Source organism: Coturnix japonica, chromosome 9 (assembly GCF_001577835.2).
Source record: "Coturnix japonica isolate 7356 chromosome 9, Coturnix japonica 2.1, whole genome shotgun sequence".
Taxonomy (NCBI): domain Eukaryota; kingdom Metazoa; phylum Chordata; class Aves; order Galliformes; family Phasianidae; genus Coturnix; species Coturnix japonica.
The window spans coordinates 1,698,234-1,721,070 of NC_029524.1; the positions used below are offsets into that span (position 1 = coordinate 1,698,234).

Below are 22,837 nucleotides of genomic sequence, written 5' to 3' on the forward strand. Positions count from 1 at the left end.
CCTGTGTTATGGACTCAGTCTTGCTTTATTTTAGCTGGCGGGGTGGGTAATAAGATGTCATATCTTCCCTGCCAGACTCACTCCGTGCTATTAGACTCTCACAGCAATGCTTGACTCTTGCTTCCCCAGCAGGTTTTCCACCTACATAAAGCCAGTGTGAGAGGTGCTGTCTCTGTCCATGTGTTTGGTCCCAGAGTCACCATTATTTTGGCCCATTTGTTATTTCCTGTTCTGGTGACAACCGATATTGATGATGTCCATGACTGTGTTTCTGTAGATCACTATTTTCCATGTGGAAGCCCCTGTTGTGCAGAGACTTGAAAGTGAGCAGCATATGGTGTCGAGGCAAGGAAAGTAAAAAGCTCAGTGCACTCAGACAACTTTTTTATTGCATTAAATTGCTCAGTGTTCCACAGTTGTAGTCTGGAGATCAAAGGTAGGTTATCTGTCTTTCACACCATTCAGAGCTTATCAGGTGTATAATTTGTTTCCAAAGGAACAGAGAAAATTGGTCATTTTTGCCATCTGTGTGAGCATATTAGGTTTGTCATTGCCTGCTACACTTGCTGGCATCTTCAAAGCAGGCGTCTATAAAAGTGTAATCAGGACTTTTAATGCTGGTGTTAAACTTAGAATCTGTTCACACTACAGAATTGGAACGGCAGAGGCTTTAAGCAGCAGGTGCTGTCCTGCCAGCCATTGCTGTAGAGATGGAGCTGCTGCTTCCTGTCTAACAAAACATCCTGCTTGCTCAGAGGCTTCTCGGTGTGCTACATGATTCTCCCACTGCCTTTTTCTTTTTCCTGCATCAAGGACTCCTCCAAGATATATGCAGCCTTTCTTCCTAGATGCACTTACTGCGTGTGCATTTCAGCCTGCAGTTTCAGCATGATGATGCCTGTGCCCAGTAAGCCTAGATGGATGTACAGGTAATGAAGTGTTTGTGTTCTGCACAATGGTTGCATCCTATCCAGGTGTTGTCACTGGGACACCTAGCACGCCCATAGCCCTTTACTGAAATTCAAAGGAGGTTTTAATAATGATAACTTTTCCCACAGAAATTATTGCCTGGAAGTATCAAGTTACCTTTAACCCATTAGGAACTGTTTAGTGGAACAAAAGTATTATTTTTGTTCCAACATGCTGGTTGGCATTAAGATTTCCTGGAAAATGCTAGGAGGGGTTTCTTAAAGCATTATACATCACAGTGATCTAACAAAAATGGGTCAGTTGTGGTGCGTGGAAATGAGCAATTTCAGGAGTTCTTATTAGACTTTAATGAGACTGCCATATGAGTAACCTTTACAAATTAATTTTGCATGTGCTAAACATGAAGAGCATCAGAGTATTCTCCTGCTGTGGCTACTCTTTGCTATCCTTGCACAAAATGCAGGTGAGGAGTGAAAAGCAAATTCATTTTCTCCAGTTTAGTATGGTCCGTGGCACTGTGGTGCCAATTACTGTGAGCTGGACACCCACATGGTGGATTATCCTGATTTAAGGAACATGGCCTACCAACTAGACATCATGTGAATGGATCTCCAGTTCCAACGTATCTGAGTACATTAACTGGTAGTGAAAGGTGGTAAATTGCTTTCATCTAGTAGAAGCCCATCCCTGACAAGAAAGTTTCTCTTTGTTCACTTAGTAGGAGAAAAGTCTATTCATAAAACCATGTTAGCTATATCAGGCTTTAATTTAAGTTTACTTGTTTGTACCTGAGAGCAGGAATAATGGGTTTTGCTGCTTACTGTGCTGTAGGATGCCCATCATGCATAGTGCTCTAAAGACTTTGTGTGAAAACTTAACTCCTCAATGTTTTCTCTTCTGAAAAAGATGGACTGATACAGAATCATGGTCAGCATCACTGTTATGCTGTCTTGAGGACTGTAGGATGCTGCTGATGGCATACACGTAATTAAAGCTCAGTCACCAGTAGATGAACCACCTGTTACTCTTCAAGTCAGGTATTTCTCCACCTGCTGTACCTTTTTCTCCTCTGTAGTGCTTTGTCACAGCTGATCGTGTTCTTGGCACATTGACACTTGTAATGCTGCATCTTCTAGCAGCAGATTTTTCAGAAGGGAATGTGTTCCAAAAACAGGCACTAGTCTAATGAAGGTGTGTATTCTGTGTACAATAACTGTATTTTAACTTGCGCTGAAAATAAACTGTTGACATGGGATTGTACCTGATAAAGCTTCCTTTTTTTTTTAATTAACTTTTTAAAGTTAAAATGTTCCTCACTGCTCCCACGTGCAGGGTCTCTATTCACAGATTCTCTCTGTATTCACAAATGTATTAAAACCCAAAATGAGAATTTGGCAGAACTGTCATCTTGCACCGTTTCGGCACCAAATTTCTTTGTTTTTCTTCTTTCTCGGTGGTTACCTCATTGGCATTAACGTGCTCTTATAAATCAATTCTGTTCTAAAACCAGTGATGCCGGCTTCTGTGAAAGTCATCTTCTTTGGTCTCTGCTTCTGTTAGTGTTTGAATGGGACTGCATATGGAGAAGTATCCATATAATGGGAGGTGAGGCTTTGCTATTTCTTGTGCATCACTGACTTGATTTACCAGTAATTTTATTTCACAGAAGATTCCTAAAGTCGTGCATCCTACCAGACAAGTTCTACACTTTCCTGTTTCTCAGACTACTTCAACACAGCACAGTCTGACAGTGGTGTAAAATGGCTTTTATCTGAAGAGCACAGTTCAGTTCCTTTCAGGGATCAGGAGAGCAGCCTTTTAATGGTGGTGGTGTCTTCACTGTTTGTGCTCCTAACCCACATGCTTCGTTCTTCTGCTATTTTAAAGGCATTTGCTGTTTTATCCAAAAGCACAGCCTTTTAGTTTCTATCTCACGTCCTTTCATCCTATATGGACCCAGTTCACTGTTATTCTGTGGACAAGTTTATGCAGTTCACAGACTGGAAAGGTATTTTTATTTTATATATTTCTTCTCATTTATTTTCATGTAAAATCACAAACTCTTAAAAATTGCAAGAAAACTCTGAGAGAAACTTGGGCTCCTTAGTAAGAAGATTCTTTCTGAATACTGTCTGTACAGGCTGAGAGGTAAGCACTTCTGTTCAGCCTTTTATTTTAAATTCTGATTGTCTACTTGGCATTTTCTTTTGGTGATTTGAGACCACTTGGTTTTTTTAACACAGCTATTGACTCACTCACACAATGGAGGTGTAGCAGATATCTTTTGTGATGGTGTTTTCATATAATATATAATGCTGCTCTAAAACTGGAAGTCATGGCCCACAGATAACTTGCTTATATTTTCAACTTCTATTCCCAGAATAGGCACCATGAAAATTTCAGTACTAAGATAGATGGTTCTGTGCTGGTCTTGTGACAAAGAATTCTTACAGACAAGATCAATATTTCAGGGGAAAAAAGGTTTTTTTTTCTCAGCACTTCTGTGGACGTGGTCAGAACTGTTCCTTTTCTGCTATCCATGTATTTAACAGATGAACATTCTCTATCTTGGGTTCTTGTTTTTGCCCACATCGTTTGGCTTTATGTATTTTATGCTATCATTAGATCTGATTTGTTCTCTGCTTTAAAAACAACAACAAAACAAAAACGTTTATATATATATATATATATATTAAACTTCAGAGAGTTCAAGATGGTGCTTTTGGTGCTTATGTGGAGGGGTATGCAATGACATCATGAAGGTATTTGCGTCAGCTGTAGGTGTGGCTTTGTTGAAGGGTTTTCTGCTTAATTTTTGATATCCACTTAGTACTGAGGTACAATTGTAGTATGATTTAATGATGCTTTCCTGCAAACCTCCACATCGTTCTTCTTACACTTACTTTGGAGCCTTTTAACATGGCACTGTGTACATGCACCTGTAAATTCAAATACAGATTTGGTCACAGACTGTATCACAGAGGGAAAGAACACAGTGCTGGCTGCAAAACTCATGGCTTGTCCTTTTTATACTCATTACTTCTTTTAAGTGATTCATATCCAGATACCCTGTTGTCATTTCAAGAAGCATAGGGTTCAAAGAAGCATCCAAACCGTCTGTACTTGATATGGTTTAATTCCTGTATCCTCTACTCCAGTCTTGAAGGAGAAGTCTCTTGTTATGTCACATAGGAAACATTTTTTCACACTTCTTTTTTTTATGAAGAAAGCTGCACTTTAAATCAAATACCTCTTCTTTTGTTCACGTTTGCTTCTGACGCCAGTAAATGAACCCAAGAACAGCATTTTCTACCAACTGCTATCAGAAATTGTTTTTTTAGAGCCCTACCTAATTGTTGGCAGCCTCCCTTTGGCCTTTCCTCCGTATTTTGGTACATCTGAGTTATTTAAATGTTCTTTGGATTGTTTTATCCCATTTCTTCCTGCTGACAACTCTCCGTTTCTTTGTTAGGCTCAGGTTGCACAAAACCCCTGGTAAGTTTTCAGTGTCATCTTTTTTCCCCTCCCATTTCTGTTCAATCTCATGCAAAGAGCTTTACTGTTTGGCTCATTCATGTGCTCGTGGAATTTAAAGAAGTACATGAGAATGCATGCTATTGAATAGAGCTTTATTGATATTTACACAGTCGCACTCGACAGAGCAGTTGCTGAAGTAGGAGCCCTATTTTCAGAGCGTAAATAAAAGGATTTGGATTTCACTACTTAAATCAGGACTTCAATCTTTAAATCTGAAAGAGGAAAAGATTTCTTAAAAGGTTTCAAAAATGAGTAGGTGGATGGAAAGAGAACGGGCTGCAGGTGTGGTGGTGGTGATACAGGAAAGCAAAGGGAAGAAAGCAGTAGTGCGGAAATTTGGAACAAGGCTGTGATAAGAATCCTTGTTTCTGCTATTCCTAAGTTCAGTTTTTCCTTACTGCTTCGTTGAAGTTTCGGTGGAAGATGTGATTCTACCAAGCTTCTGTAACATTATTCAAACTGGGTTTTTTCGCACTGAAAATGCTTTTTTCTATTTACTTTCTTACTTCCTCTTCATTAGCCTTGAGATTAGCAATAGAGTAGATACATTTGTGAGTCACTGTATGATTTTATGTGCCATATTTTTTTCTTCGTGGTATGCTGCTCATTTATTTTGCATTACTGTCTCTTTTCATAACTCACTGCCCTTTCATATTTCAGTTGTTTGAAAATTGATCCCTTGCCCTTGAGGTGAGAGTTTTCCAGTTTGTCGAGCTTTATCTCTGTGTAGGGAGAACAAGGTTTTGTAATGAGAGCCAGTGCCATGTGCTTTCCTTTCTGCCATGATTTTTGTTTCCGTGGACCTGCTGCTTCCTGCTTTGATCAGTCTCGGTGCTACTGTAAAATGGAGAGAGCAGTTTATATGGTCTCTATCAGTGTATCCCTTCTTGGATGTCTTGCTGAGTGCTTGGATTTCTTAGACCAATAAATCCTTTCCTAGAGACTACACAGAGTCTGACAGTCTTTCTTTTGTCCCCACACTTTACACCTGGGCTGTCTGCTTCTCACTTTATGAGAGCAGGTACTCATGGAATATTTGTCCTGGAACTGTTCTCCTGACTTCTGGGTACCTAAACTCATGATTTTGTTGCATAAAACAATAATAGACTTGTACTTATCACAGGGTCTATGTCAGTAAACTAGCTACCAGAAGTAGCTTGCCTGCTTTTTCATTGGTAAGAAGAAAAAGATTTCTGTTTATGTGTATATATTTCTGTATATGTTCCTTTAAAGTGGAAACTGCCTGACCAAGCAGTCCTCTTTTTGAGTGGCCAGGTAACCATCACCATCTCTGAAAGTCATTTGTTTGTCCAGTAGAGAAGACAGTTGATAGCACCTCTCCTCAATGGGTTTGAAGTAGGATCCTGCCCTTCAGTCTCAGCCACAAGTGGTTTTGAAACCTATTTGAAAGAATAGGTTGAGGAAGAGCAGTTTGACTGAGGGATCTCAGCAGTCTGTCTTTGTTGGACATTCTTATTAAAATATTCTGGGTTTACTTGGAAGCAATGGCATATCAAATTAGAGAAATGTAGTAGACTTCACACAACTTCTTTAGCTGTGATCCACAATGTGGTCTGTGGGTTTTTAGCAGGTTGCTAAGAGGTGTCTGTTCATGTGGCCACAAGAATGATTTGGAGCTTGGTTTAGTCCCTAAGCTAAGTGCTCAAACTCTGCCAGGATCACCAGCAGAACTTTAATGAGTGTATAACAAGGTGTTATACTGAAAATGATTATTGATGGTTTACTCTTAGCGTCATTTTGTGTCTTCCCTGAGTTTGGAACTAAACATTTCAACTCTGGTGCTTCTTGAAATTGAAGTGCATAGCTTCAGGCCAGCTGCTGCTGGATTATGTGGTGTCCCCCAGCTCTTCCCTACCTTCTGAATTCCCATGATGAAGTTTAGGATGTGCACAGTTTCTGTAGTAGCTTCATGTTGACGTGGATTTCTGTCTAATGTGTTTTTGTCTGCTGTGTTTTTGGCATTCCTTTTCAATGCAAAATTCCTTCTCATAATATTCACTGCAATGTCAGACTTAGTGATGTGTTCAGCACAGTTTAAGCTTAAGAGACAAAGGTTTGCCCAAAGCCTGCTGGTGGAGAAGCGGGGAATTGTTACAGCTTGGTGACTGCAAGTGAGTAAACATTTTAAATCATTAAGTATTATAAATGAGCATCTTACGTACATGTTTTAAAAGCAACAACAACAGTGGAGGATCAGTGCACTGTAGATGTGTTTTTCTTACTAGAAGTTTAACCTCAGGCACCAGCTGTTAGACGTTCCTCATTTTGTGTATGTGCGTGTTCTGACTGAGCAGCAGTTGAAGAGTTACCTTTGAGACTGAGATTGTCGTTGGGAGGCTCCAAATCCCATGACGTTGTGATCAGGTTTGTGATGTTGCTCGATGGTTTTCGAAGCAGCTGACTGAGGCTGTGAGCAGGCCCCAGAGACACCAGTTCCGTTTGTTTGGAGGGTTTCATTGGAAGCATTGAATGGGAAAGCTCACGCTCCTCTGGGAGACATTTCTGTTCTTACCACAGAATCCCATGCTGCCCAGTAGGGTTGTTCTGTACACGGCACTGTAAATCTGTGGAAAATGCTGACCAACGATGTACAAAATAATTGAATTTTTCATCTTCCAAGTTAGCACTTTTTCTTCCCTTGGAGGACTCTCAGTTCTATTCCTGGACGCGTTATACTGTTATATCCACCCCCTTCCTATATGGAATTACACAGTAATTGCCATGCAATACTAGAGATCCATCTTGTCTGATGGCTTAAGACAGCGGGCACTCGTTAGATGCCACATAAGCTCTTTCAGATCCAGTGGCTGATGTCAGACACTTGAAAGGAAGGTGCCAGAAAACAAGCAGTAACAAACTCAGATGGCTTTGGGGCTCCTATGAGCTGGTTATGTTACAAAGGATAAGATTATTTTTCTCATAATTGCTGTTCATTTTTTAATATTTCCTGTACACCTCTTTTTATTATCGCTAAATGTAAATACCAATCTAAATAAATGCTTCCTGTCAATGACAAGCAAGTGTGTTGCTGCTTTCAAAGTAGGTTAGCTAATTTTTGAATGGAGAACATCTCATCTCAACTACTCTACAAATAAAGTAACCAGCAACAAAAAAGATATTCTACCTTTTGTGATTTAAAGAAGTCTTCTTCATTCTCTGATGAGTACCTGCAAAGGGATAATATGCATTGTGAGTTTTTGTGACCATGTATGCCTCGGTGCAAAGTAGAATCCAGTCTGCTTTGCCCTTAATGGTGCAACTCTTAGCACTGTTGACGGCCTGGCTTTGTCCACACTACCGTAGTTATTGAATAAGTGATGCTGGACAGTTGTAACTTGTTGTAGCTTCCCCTCTCATGCTCTGTCCTATTTTCCCTGTTGCTTCTCATAGGCCATCTCTGAGCTTCCTGATTACTTCCTATTTAAGATCAGTAATGACTTCTCTATTAGGAGTAATGACTGTCGTACTGCAGTGACTGTTACACTGCATTTCCAAACATCACCACATAGATGAACTTTGTGACAGAGATACACTTAATATTAACCTTAGCTTCTTTGCCGAAGTGCGTGGATAGTGGTAAGCTGGAACATCTGCACACTGATTAAACGCAAGGAAAATGTTATGATTTTGCATACTAAAATGTCCTGCTGTTAATTATCTACATAGAACTTTCCTGTGTCTTACAATTAGGAACTGTGAAACATGCATACTTCATGGATTGTCATCTAGTTCTCACTTCTAAGAGAACGTTAAGCAGCTCCTTGTGTTACAGATGCTGGTTCCCTTACCTCCAGTGCTGTTGCCCTGCCTGCTATCAAGCTTGTTTTGGCTCTGTTTTACAACGTAAACAGGAAATAACCTGTAAATGGGATAATGCTCAGAGGAGACCAATCAGTTAAAAAGGAAATGTGTTTCTGCAATGATTGCAGATTCTGCCATCAGTGTATTCAGTGATTTAAGGGAAGGAAAAAAAAAAAACAACCACCACCTTTTACCAAAATGTAAAACAGATATTTTCAGTTGTGTAATTGTTGCTTCTGTTCAGAACAAAGTATTTCAGCTTTGGAAGTTGCTCAGCATTCAATTTAAATGCAGAGAAGAATTTGAATGTTGACTATAACGTGTGAGTTGTCCCATTATATGAAGGCTGAACCCTGCATGACCCAGTTCCCACATATACCAGCACTCCCCCCTCCGTTGATCCCTATGTAAGACACTATCATTAAATTTCAATAGATACAAGGAATTCAGATTTCTACATGCCATTAGTCCCACTGGGACTGGCACATATAAACCCCAAACTCATTTGCTGTAACTCATTTTGGGGGCTCTTTGACTTCTTGTGTTTCAGTCTTACTTCCTGTTCAGAAGAACTGAGCTGGGAAACCTCTTGTTTACCCAGTTCTACTTTGTTAATGGTTAATGATCAATTTGGTTTATTTTTAACCTTCTGATTCGACAAGTGACATCAGGATATATATTTGTTGTTATTGTTTGCCTTTGTAAGCAACTTTTGTTTCTGGAAAGAATGTGGTGTGATAATAGAGCTGTAAAGGTGGGCTTTGTAAACAAGGCTTAATTTTGTCCCATTTAGCTGCTGGTCTAGAGAAACGTTGATGATATGGGAGATGTTCCTTGCAGGTGGATTAAAGCTCCATCAGTCTCCTCAGGTACCTTGTTTAATAAACTAACAAAGAGGTAGAAATTGGCTCGGTGAGCAAATTAAGGGAAACTCAACTTTGGGAGACACAGATCTAAAAGTACAGTGGGAGGTATTGATAAAGACTGGAAGGAGCTTTGCCTTTGATTTCTATTCATCAGCCTCCAACGGCATGCTAAAAAGAACAAACATACTGTGTATCTCTGAATAGAGAGTTTCTGCTGTGTTCATTCTTAGAGTGGAGAGTGGAAATCAGTCTTGCTCATGGGAGAGCTTTCAGGAGGTGTATGGTTCTCGGGGTGTGATAGTGTTCTTTGTTAATGGAATTAAAATATCCTTACCCTTACTGCCAACCTGGTCGGTGCATCATGTGAGAGGAGTATTCTCATTTCTGGTAGATAAGAGGTACTCAGCTCCTAAATGAGATTTTCGTGGAAGCAAGGAATTGCTAGGTTACTGGATAACTGCCAGATGTAGTTTGAAAAGCCTTCTATAAGAGCAGAATGGGCAAAATAATCCAATTTGTCAGCAATCCGGAACCAAGTAACAAAGGTTAAGGGAATTATATAGAAAACAGATCCTCTTTCCATTAACAGGGCTGTTTCCACTTGTCTTGGCCTTGCAGATCTTCTTGTTCGTTCTTGCTAGTGGGGGTGGTGGTAAGGCTTCATGGCTCTATTTTGGATGCCTTGGAAATAGCCTCTTGCAAAGGACCCACTCTTCCAAGAGGAACTGAGGTATTGTTTTCTGCCAGGGCTGTGGATTACAGGGAAGGGAACATGATCCTGGAATGATGCAAAGCCTTCAGTTCTGACCGACTTGAGGATACACAGCACTATTCACTCCCCCCCTTCTATAACAGCCTTGTTCTAAAGGGGAAGGAAACAGCATTGTTGCAGTTAAATGTCAGTGCTCATTCTTCAAAGCATCCACTGTTATAGAGATCTACTTGCTTTTGAATGTGGGTGTACATGAAGGTGATCTTTAAGGAGTATCACCTCAGTATGTGCATAAGCCTCCCAGAAATTGCTGAGGATTTAGAAATCCTAAAATATTCTTATTATCAGTTGATGTGCCCTCAAAACAGGACTCATTTCTAGGGGAAAGGCTGTAATGGAAAATGTTCAGCCACAGCAGTAAACATGATGTATCTGTACACAGTAAATACTTAATGGGCTGTGATAGAAAGACTGCGATCCAAACTTGTTTTTTTTATACTATATTTAATATTCACGAAGTCGTGTATATAGGAAGTAGGTTGAGAGTAAAAATAAGATCTTAAATTTATATCTACTTTTTCATACTTGTGACACGCTGGGTTTGATCAAGCACTATTGCCCACGGTCTCGTCACATACAGCCTGTTACTTTTTCCACCCTCCAGAATTGCTGATCAGCATCTTAAAAGAACAGGGTAAGTTGTCTAAAAATGTTAACAATCAGTGCTTTAATTAACTAACACCCTGTTCAGAAATCCCTTATGCATATGGATTAAAAAAAAAGAGAGAGATACTTCTTTCATATCTCAGTGTCTGTGCTCTGGGGATAATATACCATAACTGCTAAACCTGGTTTTTGAGAGGCACATCAGTCCTGTGCTGCACCATCATGGTTGCTCCCTATGGGGGTGTTTGTGGGATGGGTGCTTAGGCAGCTTCTCTTTCAGAGTGTGACACAGAACATGAACTGGGTTGCCCAGTCTGGGCCTTTTTTTCCTTCAGGATACACATTTGTGTTGGTTAAACTCACGTTTGTTTGATCTCTGAAGAATCAGGCCCTGCACAGGGTGAGCCTTTATCCAGACTGAGATGGCCTTCTGCCAGCATCTCATTTACTGGCTGCATGCTTACCAGCCAGACAGCAGCCCTTTGTCTCTAAGCTCTCTTCCATTATGAAGTCTCTTTATTTCAGGAGCAGCAAGGACAAAGTAACTCCAGTCCATGTGGTTAGGTACTTTAGGTTTCTGCTGTTTGTATTGTTCGGACTTTTTCGTTGTCTACTAATATTATTTGCGTGTTCTAGTCTGAACGTGTTTTCCTATAGTTCATCCAGTTACTGTCCATAACGGAGCACTTCCCTTGTTGCCCTTGAATTCAAATCTACTGCCTTTTCCTGAGAGAATGCAGGATAACAGGTACCTACAGAATGCTGTCAGTTCAAAATCTGCTAACGTGAGTTTGCCCCTCACTATTGAGGTGCTTTTCCTACTGGCAGAGTTGCTCCTCCCAAATAAACGCACAGAACTGAGACCTGCTCAGCATTCAGCTCCTCCTGGTTGAGAGGTGGACTCCAGCAGAGCAAATCCAGACACACTGTGCCTTTTAGTTCTTGCTGTATCAGAAGAACAAGAGAAAGAGGAAACAATACACCCCAGAGTACCTTTCTGTTGGTAGGAAAGAGCAGTGCTTGTATGGTCTTTGCAGCCTGGGGTTGTGTTCTTCCTTGAAACCATGCATATTCTGTGGCAGTTCTGCCTGCTGCGACTGGGGAAGGAGAGTTGGGTACCTACATCCCTGCTGTCATCCAGCCACTTCTCAGTGTTGATATCCTTATGTTCAATTACATTTGTGTTAATTTCCCTTTGGGTCAAGAATCTCTTCCCTGCCTGTCTTGTTGTAGATGATGGAAGGGAGGAGATTGCACTTTGGGGTGCAATGGATGGAGGAGGTGCTTCGTGTCTTTAAATTTTGCTTTTCCTGTACAATGGAAGAATAATGTTTCAAATTTGATTCTTCTGTCCCCTCAGGAAAATTTCAACTCGTATATTTTTCTTATTGAATTGAGACCAATATCAAGCAGTGTTTTGCTGCTGCAGGTTCCATACTGCACCTTGAAGGAAAGCAGTACAGTAGGAACTGTCTGATAGGGACCATTTGTCTTTGATACAAACGCTACCACTCTTCCATACTGTGTTATAAATAATGCCTCTGTGTTGCAGACAGCCATTCCTTTGTCATCTGGCTTTTTGCTGTAGCCGGCACATGCTGTCTCATTTTCTGACATTGACTATTATGTTACTGTTGGCTTCCCATTGGTGATGGCTGGCATGGAGAGATACCAGAGAAGGAAATCTCCATTCATTATTTCATCTCTTAAATCCCTGTAATTCCTCTGTAGCGAGAATGAGTGTTTCTTCTTTAAATCATCAGAGCAGTCAGTTTAAAATGAAATCACAGAATCATATCTTGGAATGATAGAATGGCTTGATTTGGAAGGGACCTTGAGGATCATTGATATTGTGAAGGCTTTTCTCTCCTTACTCCAGGCTGTTAGAAAAACCTGGTAATGGATTTCTTTTCATCGTCTGCTATTTTAGTTTTCAGATCCGTGATTTAAGTTCTGATTTTCCTACAGAACAACTGAAGAGTGGTGTGGATGGGATGGGAACGTAGATGCATTTGCTTTTTGTTCCTGCAGTACTTGAGAGAAAGTGAAATGTCACAGCGTATTTTTCTTTTAACACCCCCATAGGAATGCTGCTTCATGCTGTGTGTTACTGTAGGATCAAAGCCTAAAAAAGTACCATTGGAGCCATCTTAGAGACCTTTTATATTGAAGTGAGCTTTGTTTTTGAGCTGCAATCTGAAGAGAAGACGCTCTCGATGATTAATTTTTACTTAGTTTGATTTTGTTATGTGATCTGCATTGTGTGATTTCATTTAGTTTTACATCCCAGCTATAAGAGGTGTGCACCCTTCAGTTTTCAGTGCTTTCTCAATTTGATTGAAATTTCTAAATGAACAACTTCTACGTTATTAACAGGACATGGAGCTGATGTGAAATGTGTTGACTGGCATCCAACAAAGGGTTTAGTTGTATCAGGAAGTAAAGACAGCCAGCAGCCGATCAAGTTCTGGGATCCAAAAACTGGCCAGAGCCTTGCCACGCTGTAAGTCTATGCCCACACACCCTGTGCTTTGCTCGAATGTGAGCTGACTTCATGTTGGTCTCTTCTTACCTTATTACCTCACGTCTTTCCAGCCGTATGCAATTGCTTCAAATAGAAAGCTAATACTTTGAATGTTCCAGAAAATCTAGAAATTAGGTGAAGTCTAAACTTCAGAAATAGTGGCTTTAATCACAGGATCACCAAGGTTGGAAAAGACCTCCAAGATCATCCAGTCTAACCACCCATCTACAACCAATATTTGCCAATACACCATGTCCCTTAGTGCCACATCAGAATGTTTCTTGAACATCTCCAGGGTCTCTAGGTGTCTCAACCACCTCCCTGGGCAGCCCATTCCAGTGCCTGATCACTCTTTTCAGAGAAGAAATGTGTCCTAATATCCAGCCTGAACCTCTCCAGGTTCCAAAGTACAAATAACAGCATCCAGGCATACAGCACAGAAAGGTCTGCTATCCTGGTTTAGTAAGCTGAGCTGCTTTGTGTTGACCTAAATATTTGGAAATGGTAAATAATCATGTTTGATTTGTCTGAGAAATTGATATCTGGACAAACAATGATTTTCTTTCTGTGCCTGCAGACATGCTCATAAAAACACAGTGATGGAGGTGAAGCTGAATCTGAATGGCAACTGGCTGCTAACAGCTTCTCGTGACCATCTCTGTAAGCTCTTTGACATTCGTAATCTGAAAGAGGAACTTCAGGTCTTCAGGGGTCATAAGAAAGAGGCCACAGGTCAGTTGTTGTTTGATATTGCAATGTTTTCTTATTGCATCTGGATTAAAAACAAATGTTTTTGAGATCCTGATTTACGTGAGATTGGAATTCTAGTATCACGCTTTCTGATTGTCAGTTATTTTGTATTTCAGCTGTGGCCTGGCATCCTGTTCACGAAGGGCTGTTTGCCAGTGGAGGGTCTGATGGCTCCTTGTTATTCTGGCATGTTGGGTACGTGGCATTTTCACCAGCGTGTTGGAAAGATGTTGGTCAGATGCTCAAGCTGTTACATTAAACGCACAGTACACTTTCCACCTTAGAATGCATGTTTATGTTTATAGTTATACTCTTGCCAGTGAGGATTTTTGTGAATAGGCTTCGTTTCTAAAGCTATATTTTAAAGGATAAATTGCTTCTTTTGTTGAGGGGTGATGGATGATTGATGCTACTAGTTTCTTAGAGTTTCTCATGATGTGCTGTAATTGTTTTGCTTTTAAATGGATAGTTTAAAGTTTTCCTAGGTGATTGAATTAAGTACAACTGTGTACGGTGAATTTGTGAGATAGAAAAATAACCGAGGCTTATTTTTACTGAAGTAGGGGACAAAGGAAAAAGGAACAACTAAATGGCAGAAGTTTTTTATTGTATCTGAATCAGATATTCCTTTCTGTGATAACTGTGTTTTTAACACACCAGTGTTGAGAAGGAGGTCGGTGGAATGGAAATGGCCCATGAAGGGATGATCTGGAGTCTGGCGTGGCATCCCCTGGGACACATTCTCTGTTCGGGCTCAAATGATCACACCAGGTATTTTAAGATATTTCAAGAAGGGAATTTATATATGTTCAGAATCAAAAAGGGGTGTTTGGTATCAGTGAATAAAGAGCAGTTCTGATACACAACCAGTGGGCAAAGCAGAGAGACAAACTTGAATGGGAGAGCCCTGACATTTTACATGAGATGTTAGGGTGATATTTAACCCCCTATCCTTCACTTAAGGAAGCCTTAAGGAATGCTGACATTTCCAGTTTGTGTGAGATTTGAAAGCTGAGGAACATAGTAATAAATGTTCTTTTGGTGAAGAAATGTTCCAGTCTCCACCATGTTTTTGTCCTCAGATCATGTGCTCATCTTGTCTCTTTGGGCATTACAAGCACAGTTTGTGCTTTGAGCCTTTTCATGTCTAATGTGCTGTAACGGAGTATTTACAAGTGGGGTGAATTTTTGTATAGATGTGCCTATCAACAAGGTTAGTTTTATGTGAAGGATGTATTTAAACAGGGTGGGAAGTCCTTAGAACTGTCTGGATATTGGTGCTACCGGTGCATTGTATTTGCTTGGTGCTTTGAAGCATTTTCTGAATAGTAACTGTACAGTTAATGTAATATAGTAATGGTTTTTTGTTTGAACCCCACGCCTAATGATCAGATTCACTGCTGAACTTCATTAGTGGGAGCTGAACCCTTGTATAACTAAGTTAGCTTACTAAAATTTAGATAAATAATTTGTTAGAATAAAAGTAGCTAATATTCTTGACCTTGTGTTGAGATCATATAACTTCCTTTCGACAGTAAGTTTTGGACTCGAAATCGGCCTGGAGATAAAATGCGAGATCGTTACAACTTGAATCTGCTGCCTGGGATGTCAGAGGACGGTGTGGAATATGGTAAGGCAGTTTCCTAGAATGCAGGGGTAAGAGGTTTGGGGGGTTAAGGAGCAAGCTTTGGGCTCTCAGCTGGTATTAGAATGTGCTTCTGTGTGAGACACTGAAGTGGTATGTAGCATTGCTGACTGCCTAGATAAAGGTATTTTTTGCATGAATGATCTTATCCTCCAAGCAGTTCCAACAACAAGTTGTCTTTTTCTTCACAGCTCCAGGAGGTAAGAGCTGCTCAGTCCATCACGGAAAGGAGGTTGGGCTCCCCTCGGGCAATGCCTCTGGTTTGCTTTTCTTCCTGGATACTTCATGTGACTTCAAGACTTTCCACTGTCCTGAACTACAGCGGGAAATCTTTTCAAATTATCAGTTTGACTCAGATCTTAAAACTTTAACTCTCCCTCCTAAGGACTTTTCTTGTTAAGTCTAAGCTGCTCAGGGTTACCCAGCTCTACAGTGTACCTCAGCAACCTTTTTTCTCCCCATGGGTCACATCTGTTTGTTTATGAAGGTGCTTGATGACTTGCCCTCTTGTGTTTGGGAATGTCAGTGAAGATGTATCATTTAAGTTTGATTTAAGTTTTAAAATACGTGCATTCATTATAGCAAAAATGGGGATGGATATGGGATTTTCTGAAATGTGACCTTCCTCCAAAGGTTGTAGTTTCTGGCCTTTTGGGGGCGTTTTTATATTAATCTGAATGGGCAGCTCTTTTAATGTCTCTCAACTCAGATGTAAGTTTAAAAAGTGACCCAGCATTTATGAAATACATAACAGTGCCCAAGGTAAAAGTGCGTGTGAGTCCAAAAGAACCAAATGATAATGCAAAGCAAAAATTCTCCAAGTATAAATGTTTATTGTTTTCTTCCAGATGATTTGGAACCCAACAGCCTAGCAGTTATCCCTGGGATGGGAATACCTGAACAGTTGAAAATAGCCATGGAGCAAGAGCAGATGGGTAAGTAATTGCTATATGGAGGCACTTTCCTGAGCCTTCCATACTGTGCAACTTACTGTCCATTCCTGTCAATTATAATTGGGTAGAACCACTGTTTTCTGAGGTTCTCGAGTGAGTATTTCTCATGTAAAGAAGAAAGAGTTGGGAAACCTCAAGGTTTATTTCGTTAAATTAACTGTAAGGAGAGGAGAGTAAGGGAATTACTTTGTAAACCTGTATTACACTGACTGTTTGTCTTCCCTGCTGTTAAAGGGAAAGATGAGTCCAATGACATTGAAATGACAATCCCAGGACTAGACTGGGGAATGGAGGAAGTAATGCAAAAGGACCAAAAGAAAGTGCCACAGAAAAAAGTGCCCTATGCAAAACCAATACCAGCACAGTTTCAGCAGGTAAGCAGCTGATAAACGGTGAACACCAGAAAAACTTGTTCTGTTAGATTTCCAACATCAGTGCACAAAATAACTTACCACAGTAGTTAAATTACCATTTATGCATTACATATGGGGTTAAATCCTATATATCTCATATACATACCTTGAAACTAGTATGCTACAACACCTGGATGTTCTGTTCAATCTAGTTTTTAGCTTCGTGTTATCCATGTTAGAATTATAGAGTATCCTGAGTTCTAAGGGACCCATAAGGATCGTCGAGTCCAGCTCCTGGCTCTACCCGAAAATCAGACAATGTGACTGAGAGCATGGACACTCTTTAATAGTTTTATGCCCCTTTTGTACTGTGGTAAAATACAAACCTACACACAGTATTCAAGGTGAGACCACGCAGGGCAGAGCAGGACAATCCCCTCCCTCATTATTTGTCATTCCAGCATATCTTGTCCTAGTGTAGTAATAACACACTTATTACATGTGTTCCTTAGAATTAATTTTATATTTACTATTCTTTGTAGGCATGGATGCAGAATAAAGTTCCTTTGCCTCCCCCACCTGAGCCATTGATTGATAGAAAGGAAGATATTAAGCTGGAGGAGAAAAAGAAGACACAGGCAGAGATTGAACAGGAAATGGCAGCACTTCAGTACACAAACCCACAACTCCTGGAGGTATGTGTGTAAAGCCAGTTGCTGGAGTTTGGCACTGCAATGTGTAGCTTTCTTTTGCAGTGCAATTTTCACCGTTTCTCAAAAAACAGAGTTTAACAAGAATGAGACTCAGTGCGGGAAGACAGCTGCACTGAGGTCTCCATGTTTCAGTTGGCTAGACCCACTTATATGCAAGTGTAGCTGCGTTTCTGTTAATTAATTAAAAGTACTCAATCTTTTCAAACTCCCAAGAGTGAGATAGTTGCTTCTGATTTTCAATTGTTTCCTATTTTTCTGTGTTTAGTTGATTTGCTGGGTTTCTCTTTTATATTTATTTATTTGTTTGTTTGTTTTTACAGCAATTGAAAATTGAGAGACTTGCACAAAAACAAGCTGAGCAAGTGCAGCCGCCTCCAGGAGGCTCTCTTCACGGACCCCAGCCTTTTCCAGGGCAAGGCCCAATGTCACAGATGCCTCAAGGATTTCAGCAGCCCCTTCCACCTCAGCAGATGCCAATGAATATGCCTCAAATGGGACCTCCTGGTCCACAAGGACAGTTCAGACCTCCGGGACCCCAAGGACAAATGGGACCTCAGGGTCCTCCATTACACCAAGGAGGTGGAGGTCCGCAAGGTTTCATGGGACCACAAGGACCTCCGGGCCCCCATGGACCTCAAGGAATGCCACGGCCTCAGGATTTACATGGACATCAAGGAATGCAAAGGCATCCTGGCCCTCATGGGCCAATGGGGCCTCCAGGCCCACAGGGTAATGCTGGTCCACAAGGGCACTTAGGACCACAGGGCCTACCTGGGTCTCAGACTCATATGGGGCCGCAAGGTCCACCTGGCCCTCAAGGTAACTTGGGACCTCAAGGTCCCCCTGGTGGTCAAGGAATGCAAGGGCCGCCTGGTCCCCGAGGGATGCAAGGACCTCTTCCTCATGGTATGCAAGGAGCTCCAGGATCTCAAGGAATGCAAGGTCCTATCTCCCAAGGGCCTTTGATGGGACTTAATCCAAGAGGGATGCAGGGTCCACCGGGGCCCCGAGATAACCAGGGACCTACTCCACAAGGGATGATGATGGGTCATCCGCAAGAGATGAGAGGTCCTCATATGCAAAGTGGTTTACTAGGACATGGGCCCCAGGAGATGAGGGGCCTACAGGGACCCCCGCCTCAAGGCGCAATGTTAGGACCGCCGCAGGAAATGCGTGGGCCACAAGGCCAGCAGGGACCTCCACAAGGCTCTATGGTAGGGCCACAAGGAAACATGCAAGGACCTCAAGGACAACCAAACCCTTCGAGGGGGCCACATCCTTCCCAGGGACCTCTGCCTTTTCAGCAGCAGAAAACACCTCTGTTGGGCGATGGGCCTCGTCCCCCCTTTAATCAGGTATGTATTGGTCTGTGTGATAAGAAGGATGTTAAAAATGTAAGAACGATAATGTTGTGCTCTACAAATGTCAAGCAAGAGCTGAGAGTATGGACAAAGGCCTCCAGAAAACCAAAATGATGATGATGAAAAAAGCTGCATAGCTTGGAAAAAGCAGAGGTAACTAGAAATGGGATTGCTGGGAGGACAGATAGAGAAATCAGTATCTGCTAAGAAAGTGAAGAGAAACTCCAGGTTTGTCTGGCTTTTTTTTTTTTTAAGCTTGAGGATACTGAACTGTCTTAAGTTTCCTGGAGAGTGGATAAGTTCAAATTAAGCCAACAGAGCATAAAAAATATGTATGAATTAAAGTAAATTATTGTTGACTCTCAGTTGTTCCAGACTAATTTATCCAAGCTGAGGGGTGAGTTTACCACAGATACTGACATACCTGGAATATCAGCTTAGTTCTGCTTGAGCTTTCCAGAACAGCTGTCCTGCTTCCTGCATAGGAATAGGACCTTTAGCCACCTCTATACCTTCTGAACCACCAGTTTAGAGCCTGTGCTCACAGATTTGTAACTGCATCATCTGCTGAGCAGCACCAGAGAGAGCACAGGGAGCAAGCAAGCAGGCTGGGTAGGACCTGCCTGGGTCTGGAGCTAGGGCACCAAGTTTCAGCAGGGTTCACCTGGTAAGCAAAATGCTTAGACTCTGCTCACCTGGAATATCAGAGATTGTTGTTTGTGAAGACACTGATTACGTTTGCAGCGTTAAGGCTGGTTCAGCATCAAGCTGTCAAGTGCAACTTGCTCTTCAGCACCTTCAGCAGCAGGTTTGTTTCAGCTGCTGATCTGCTACAGATAATGGAAAGCTCACTGCATTTATTGCTCCTTACAAGTTCCTGTTACAATGTTAATTTGTCATGTTTGTCTTCAGCTTTAAGGTGGCTTTTGAAGGGGATGTATTGGGAAAAAATGACAATTTTGAGAAATGTGTGGTTATTTTAAAATAAAATTAGCTCTTGTACTGAATGGTTTCTAGATCAGACAGTCTAAGATGTACTTAACGTGGAGGCCGGTATCAGTTGCAGTAATGTGTGATGACTTTGAACTAAATCTCAGTGCCTGCACTTCAGGCACTTGAGGCACAGCAGCCTACAAATGGTGTGTTGGTGATTATTTTTTCTTATCAGTCAGCAGGAACTTCCTGCAGAGGTCCATAAATGTGACCTTGTTGCTGAGATGTCAGAAATGTCAAAATTAAGACAAGAATTGACTCCAGGACTATTGCTCGTCTCGTTTCTAGCAACATCGTGTTTTATCCTAAGGAAACCAACTGCTCTACCTAAAGAGCTGCCACCAGGCTTGAGTGGGTTTATTGGAGCCTGCTGTTGGCAGGATGCAGGAGGTGGTTTGCAGCAGGCAGACGTTGCATTCCATAAATGCTGCTACCTTTGAGTCTTTGACAAATATTTTAAGAAATACATGAAAAGCTGGGTATTTTGGGCTATTTTTCCTTCCTCATCTAGCTTTAGAAGGCTAATGTATTGAGAAAGTGGGCAGATCGTGCAGTTCATAGTGTTCCTTTCCATTTTTGGTCGTGTTGGCTTCTCTGTAAGATAAGCAGAAGGGGAGCTCCCTGTGTTGGCTTTCTTAACAACAGACTTTGGCTGTTTTAGTCCTGAACTTAGCATTTATCTTCTGTAGATTTGTAGAAACGACTTACCTGCTTTTCTAGAAGCAGAAGAGGAGCATTCTTTTCCTTCATTAAGGGCTTGTGAAATCAGAATGGAACCTGTACACCTATTTTAAAGGATCGTGTCTGTAGGAGACAACACTGTTACCTGCATCCACCACACGCTGAAGAGCTGTGTGAAGGAGATGCCCATCTCTTCACAACTGGGAGAGCTGCTCCCTTCTGCAGTGGGGAGCAAAACACAAACCTGTTTGAGAAAGAAAGGGACCGAAATACAACAACGTGATCAGCAGAACTGTATTCTGAAGATAGGAATATCAACGTTAAAGTGCTGATGGGTAGATAAAGCATTCCCAAGTTAGCAGTGGTGCCACAGCACAGCTCTGCCCACCTCCAGCTGTGGGATGCAGTGCCTCCTCCTGTGCTTTGCAGTTCACTTTGTCTGCTAGGAGCCCATGGGAGCCCGTGTTGCATTTTGAAATGAAAGGCATATAAAAGTGCATTATGATGGCTCTGTCTTCATAACTTGTTGAAGTATAATTTGTTTAGAAATTGAGGGTTTTAGCAAACACTGATAGGCCTCATGAGACGGGCACTAAGAGCTGCTGCTCTGATTGAACAGCAGTGACACAAACTTAAGAAGTTCAACAGTTTATTGCAAGTAATCTTACATTAAATACATGAAAAGTGGTGGAGCTCCAGCAATGCTTTGGTCAGGGGTGTTGGAAGGATGGTGACAGCTTTGTCCTACATGGACAGGGAACTATTCTCCTGACTGAGCTCACCATTCAACCACAGAGAGGTTTGTGTGCTTTTATATCTTGTAATATGCATAGGAACCAGGCCTTCCATTTTGCTTTTATTTTCTCCAAAATCATCACGAAAATATTCAGTGCAAAGATGATATTTGTAGCACATATTTATGTGTATAAAGGTATGATATAAAACCAGTATTTCAAGACGCAACAGGAAAAACTGCACAAATGAACTCTCAGTGCTGCTCTTCAACCCCCTCTCTAAAATAATTAATAATAAAAAATAGTCTTTCTCAGAAGTAGGTACCGAATATGTAAAAACCCATATTGTCATAGCAGGCATGGGGGTAACTTGGTACCTGCTGCAGTTCCTCCAAGGTCCGTCTGTATCAGCAGCAGATACATCAGCACCCGGTGCTTTTCCAACAAATGCACGCTGTTCTCTCGCCCTCTCTAACAGGCACAGAAAATAGGAGCTTTATTGTCGTTTGGTTGTTATGGATAAAAGATTAGTCCTCGGTTTTCTAGACAGTTGTGTACAGTCCTTGGGAAAGAAAAGCATCACTGATGTGAACATAAAAAAGAAATCAAGCTGAAACCATTCAAAAGTTGGCTGTTGCTGTCATAATGTCTGTGAAGATACACTGTTTAAGCAAAGGAATTTGGTTTGCTGCCCTACAGAAGGATCAGAAGATAATTCACATGGCTTTTCTCCTCGTATGCTAACAGGATGGACAGAACCCAGGTCCTCCACCACTGATACCAGGACTGGGGCAGCAGGGAGGACAAGGTCGTCTCGGCCCTCACAACCAAGGACCTGGCCTTAATAAAGGTAATTAAATTGTCTGTTCTTCTATAAGGGGCTCTCCAAAAAGATGCTGTTCTAGTGCAGAGCCTCTAGCTAGAAAAAGCTACAGCACAACGAAGGGTCTGGATTGATGAGGGAAGCTACAGTAGACTTGGGCTAGAATACAGAGGAAAAGCCTTTCCCCCAGGATTACTTAATGTGAAATGTATGGTGTGTGCTTTGTAGAACTTAGAAACTAAAACATCCAAGAGCATTCTTAGGAAAAATTACAGAAATCTGCTATGATTTTTTCCCTCAAGGTGACTCCCGTGGTCCACCAAACCACCACATGGGCCCTCTCTCAGATAGAAGGCACGACCAGAACAGTGGTGGCCCTGATCATGGGCCTGAGAGAGGGTTGTTTCGAGGTGGCCAGGAGTGGGGTGATGGTAGAGACAGCAGGGGCATGCCAGATAGACGAGGACCTCACCCAGATTTCCATGATGACTTTGATCGACCAGATGACTTCCGTGACGACTTCCATCCAGATAAGAGATTTGGCCATCGATTACGGGAATTTGAGGGGAGAGGAGGCCCACCATTGCAAGATGAGAAATGGAGACGAGGTGGACCTGGGCCTCCCTTTCCTCCCGATCACAGGGAATTTGAAGGCGGGGGTTCAAATCGTGGCCCTCCTGGTGCTTGGGAAGGACGGAGACCTTCAGATGATAGATATCCACGGGATCCCGAGGATGCACGGTTCCGAGGAAGACGAGATGAGAGGTAAGAACA

The 22,837-nt window shown here is 41.7% G+C and overlaps 1 protein-coding gene across 6 annotated transcripts in view; it reads left to right on the forward strand.

The window, feature by feature from the left end:
- WDR33 (WD repeat domain 33) overlaps positions 1 to 22,837 on the forward strand; it is a 59,560-nt gene that overhangs the window by 30,397 nt on the left and 6,326 nt on the right. For 2 of the 6 annotated variants that reach the window (XM_015871006.2, XM_015871008.2), the window contains exons 8-19: positions 12,910 to 13,036; positions 13,635 to 13,789; positions 13,924 to 14,002; positions 14,468 to 14,578; positions 15,343 to 15,437; positions 15,644 to 15,652; positions 16,301 to 16,387; positions 16,640 to 16,779; positions 17,301 to 17,453; positions 17,792 to 18,826; positions 21,988 to 22,090; positions 22,366 to 22,828. In XM_015871006.2, the coding sequence (XP_015726492.1) occupies positions 12,910 to 13,036; positions 13,635 to 13,789; positions 13,924 to 14,002; positions 14,468 to 14,578; positions 15,343 to 15,437; positions 15,644 to 15,652; positions 16,301 to 16,387; positions 16,640 to 16,779; positions 17,301 to 17,453; positions 17,792 to 18,826; positions 21,988 to 22,090; positions 22,366 to 22,828 (2,557 nt within the window). Of the gene's footprint in view, positions 1 to 651; positions 2,191 to 12,909; positions 13,037 to 13,634; positions 13,790 to 13,923; positions 14,003 to 14,467; positions 14,579 to 15,342; positions 15,438 to 15,643; positions 15,653 to 16,300; positions 16,388 to 16,639; positions 16,780 to 17,300; positions 17,454 to 17,791; positions 18,827 to 21,987; positions 22,091 to 22,365; positions 22,829 to 22,837 lie in introns of those variants that run through there. The other 4 variants (XM_015871007.2, XM_032446445.1, XM_015871010.2 and 1 more) reach the window with 4 other exon arrangements.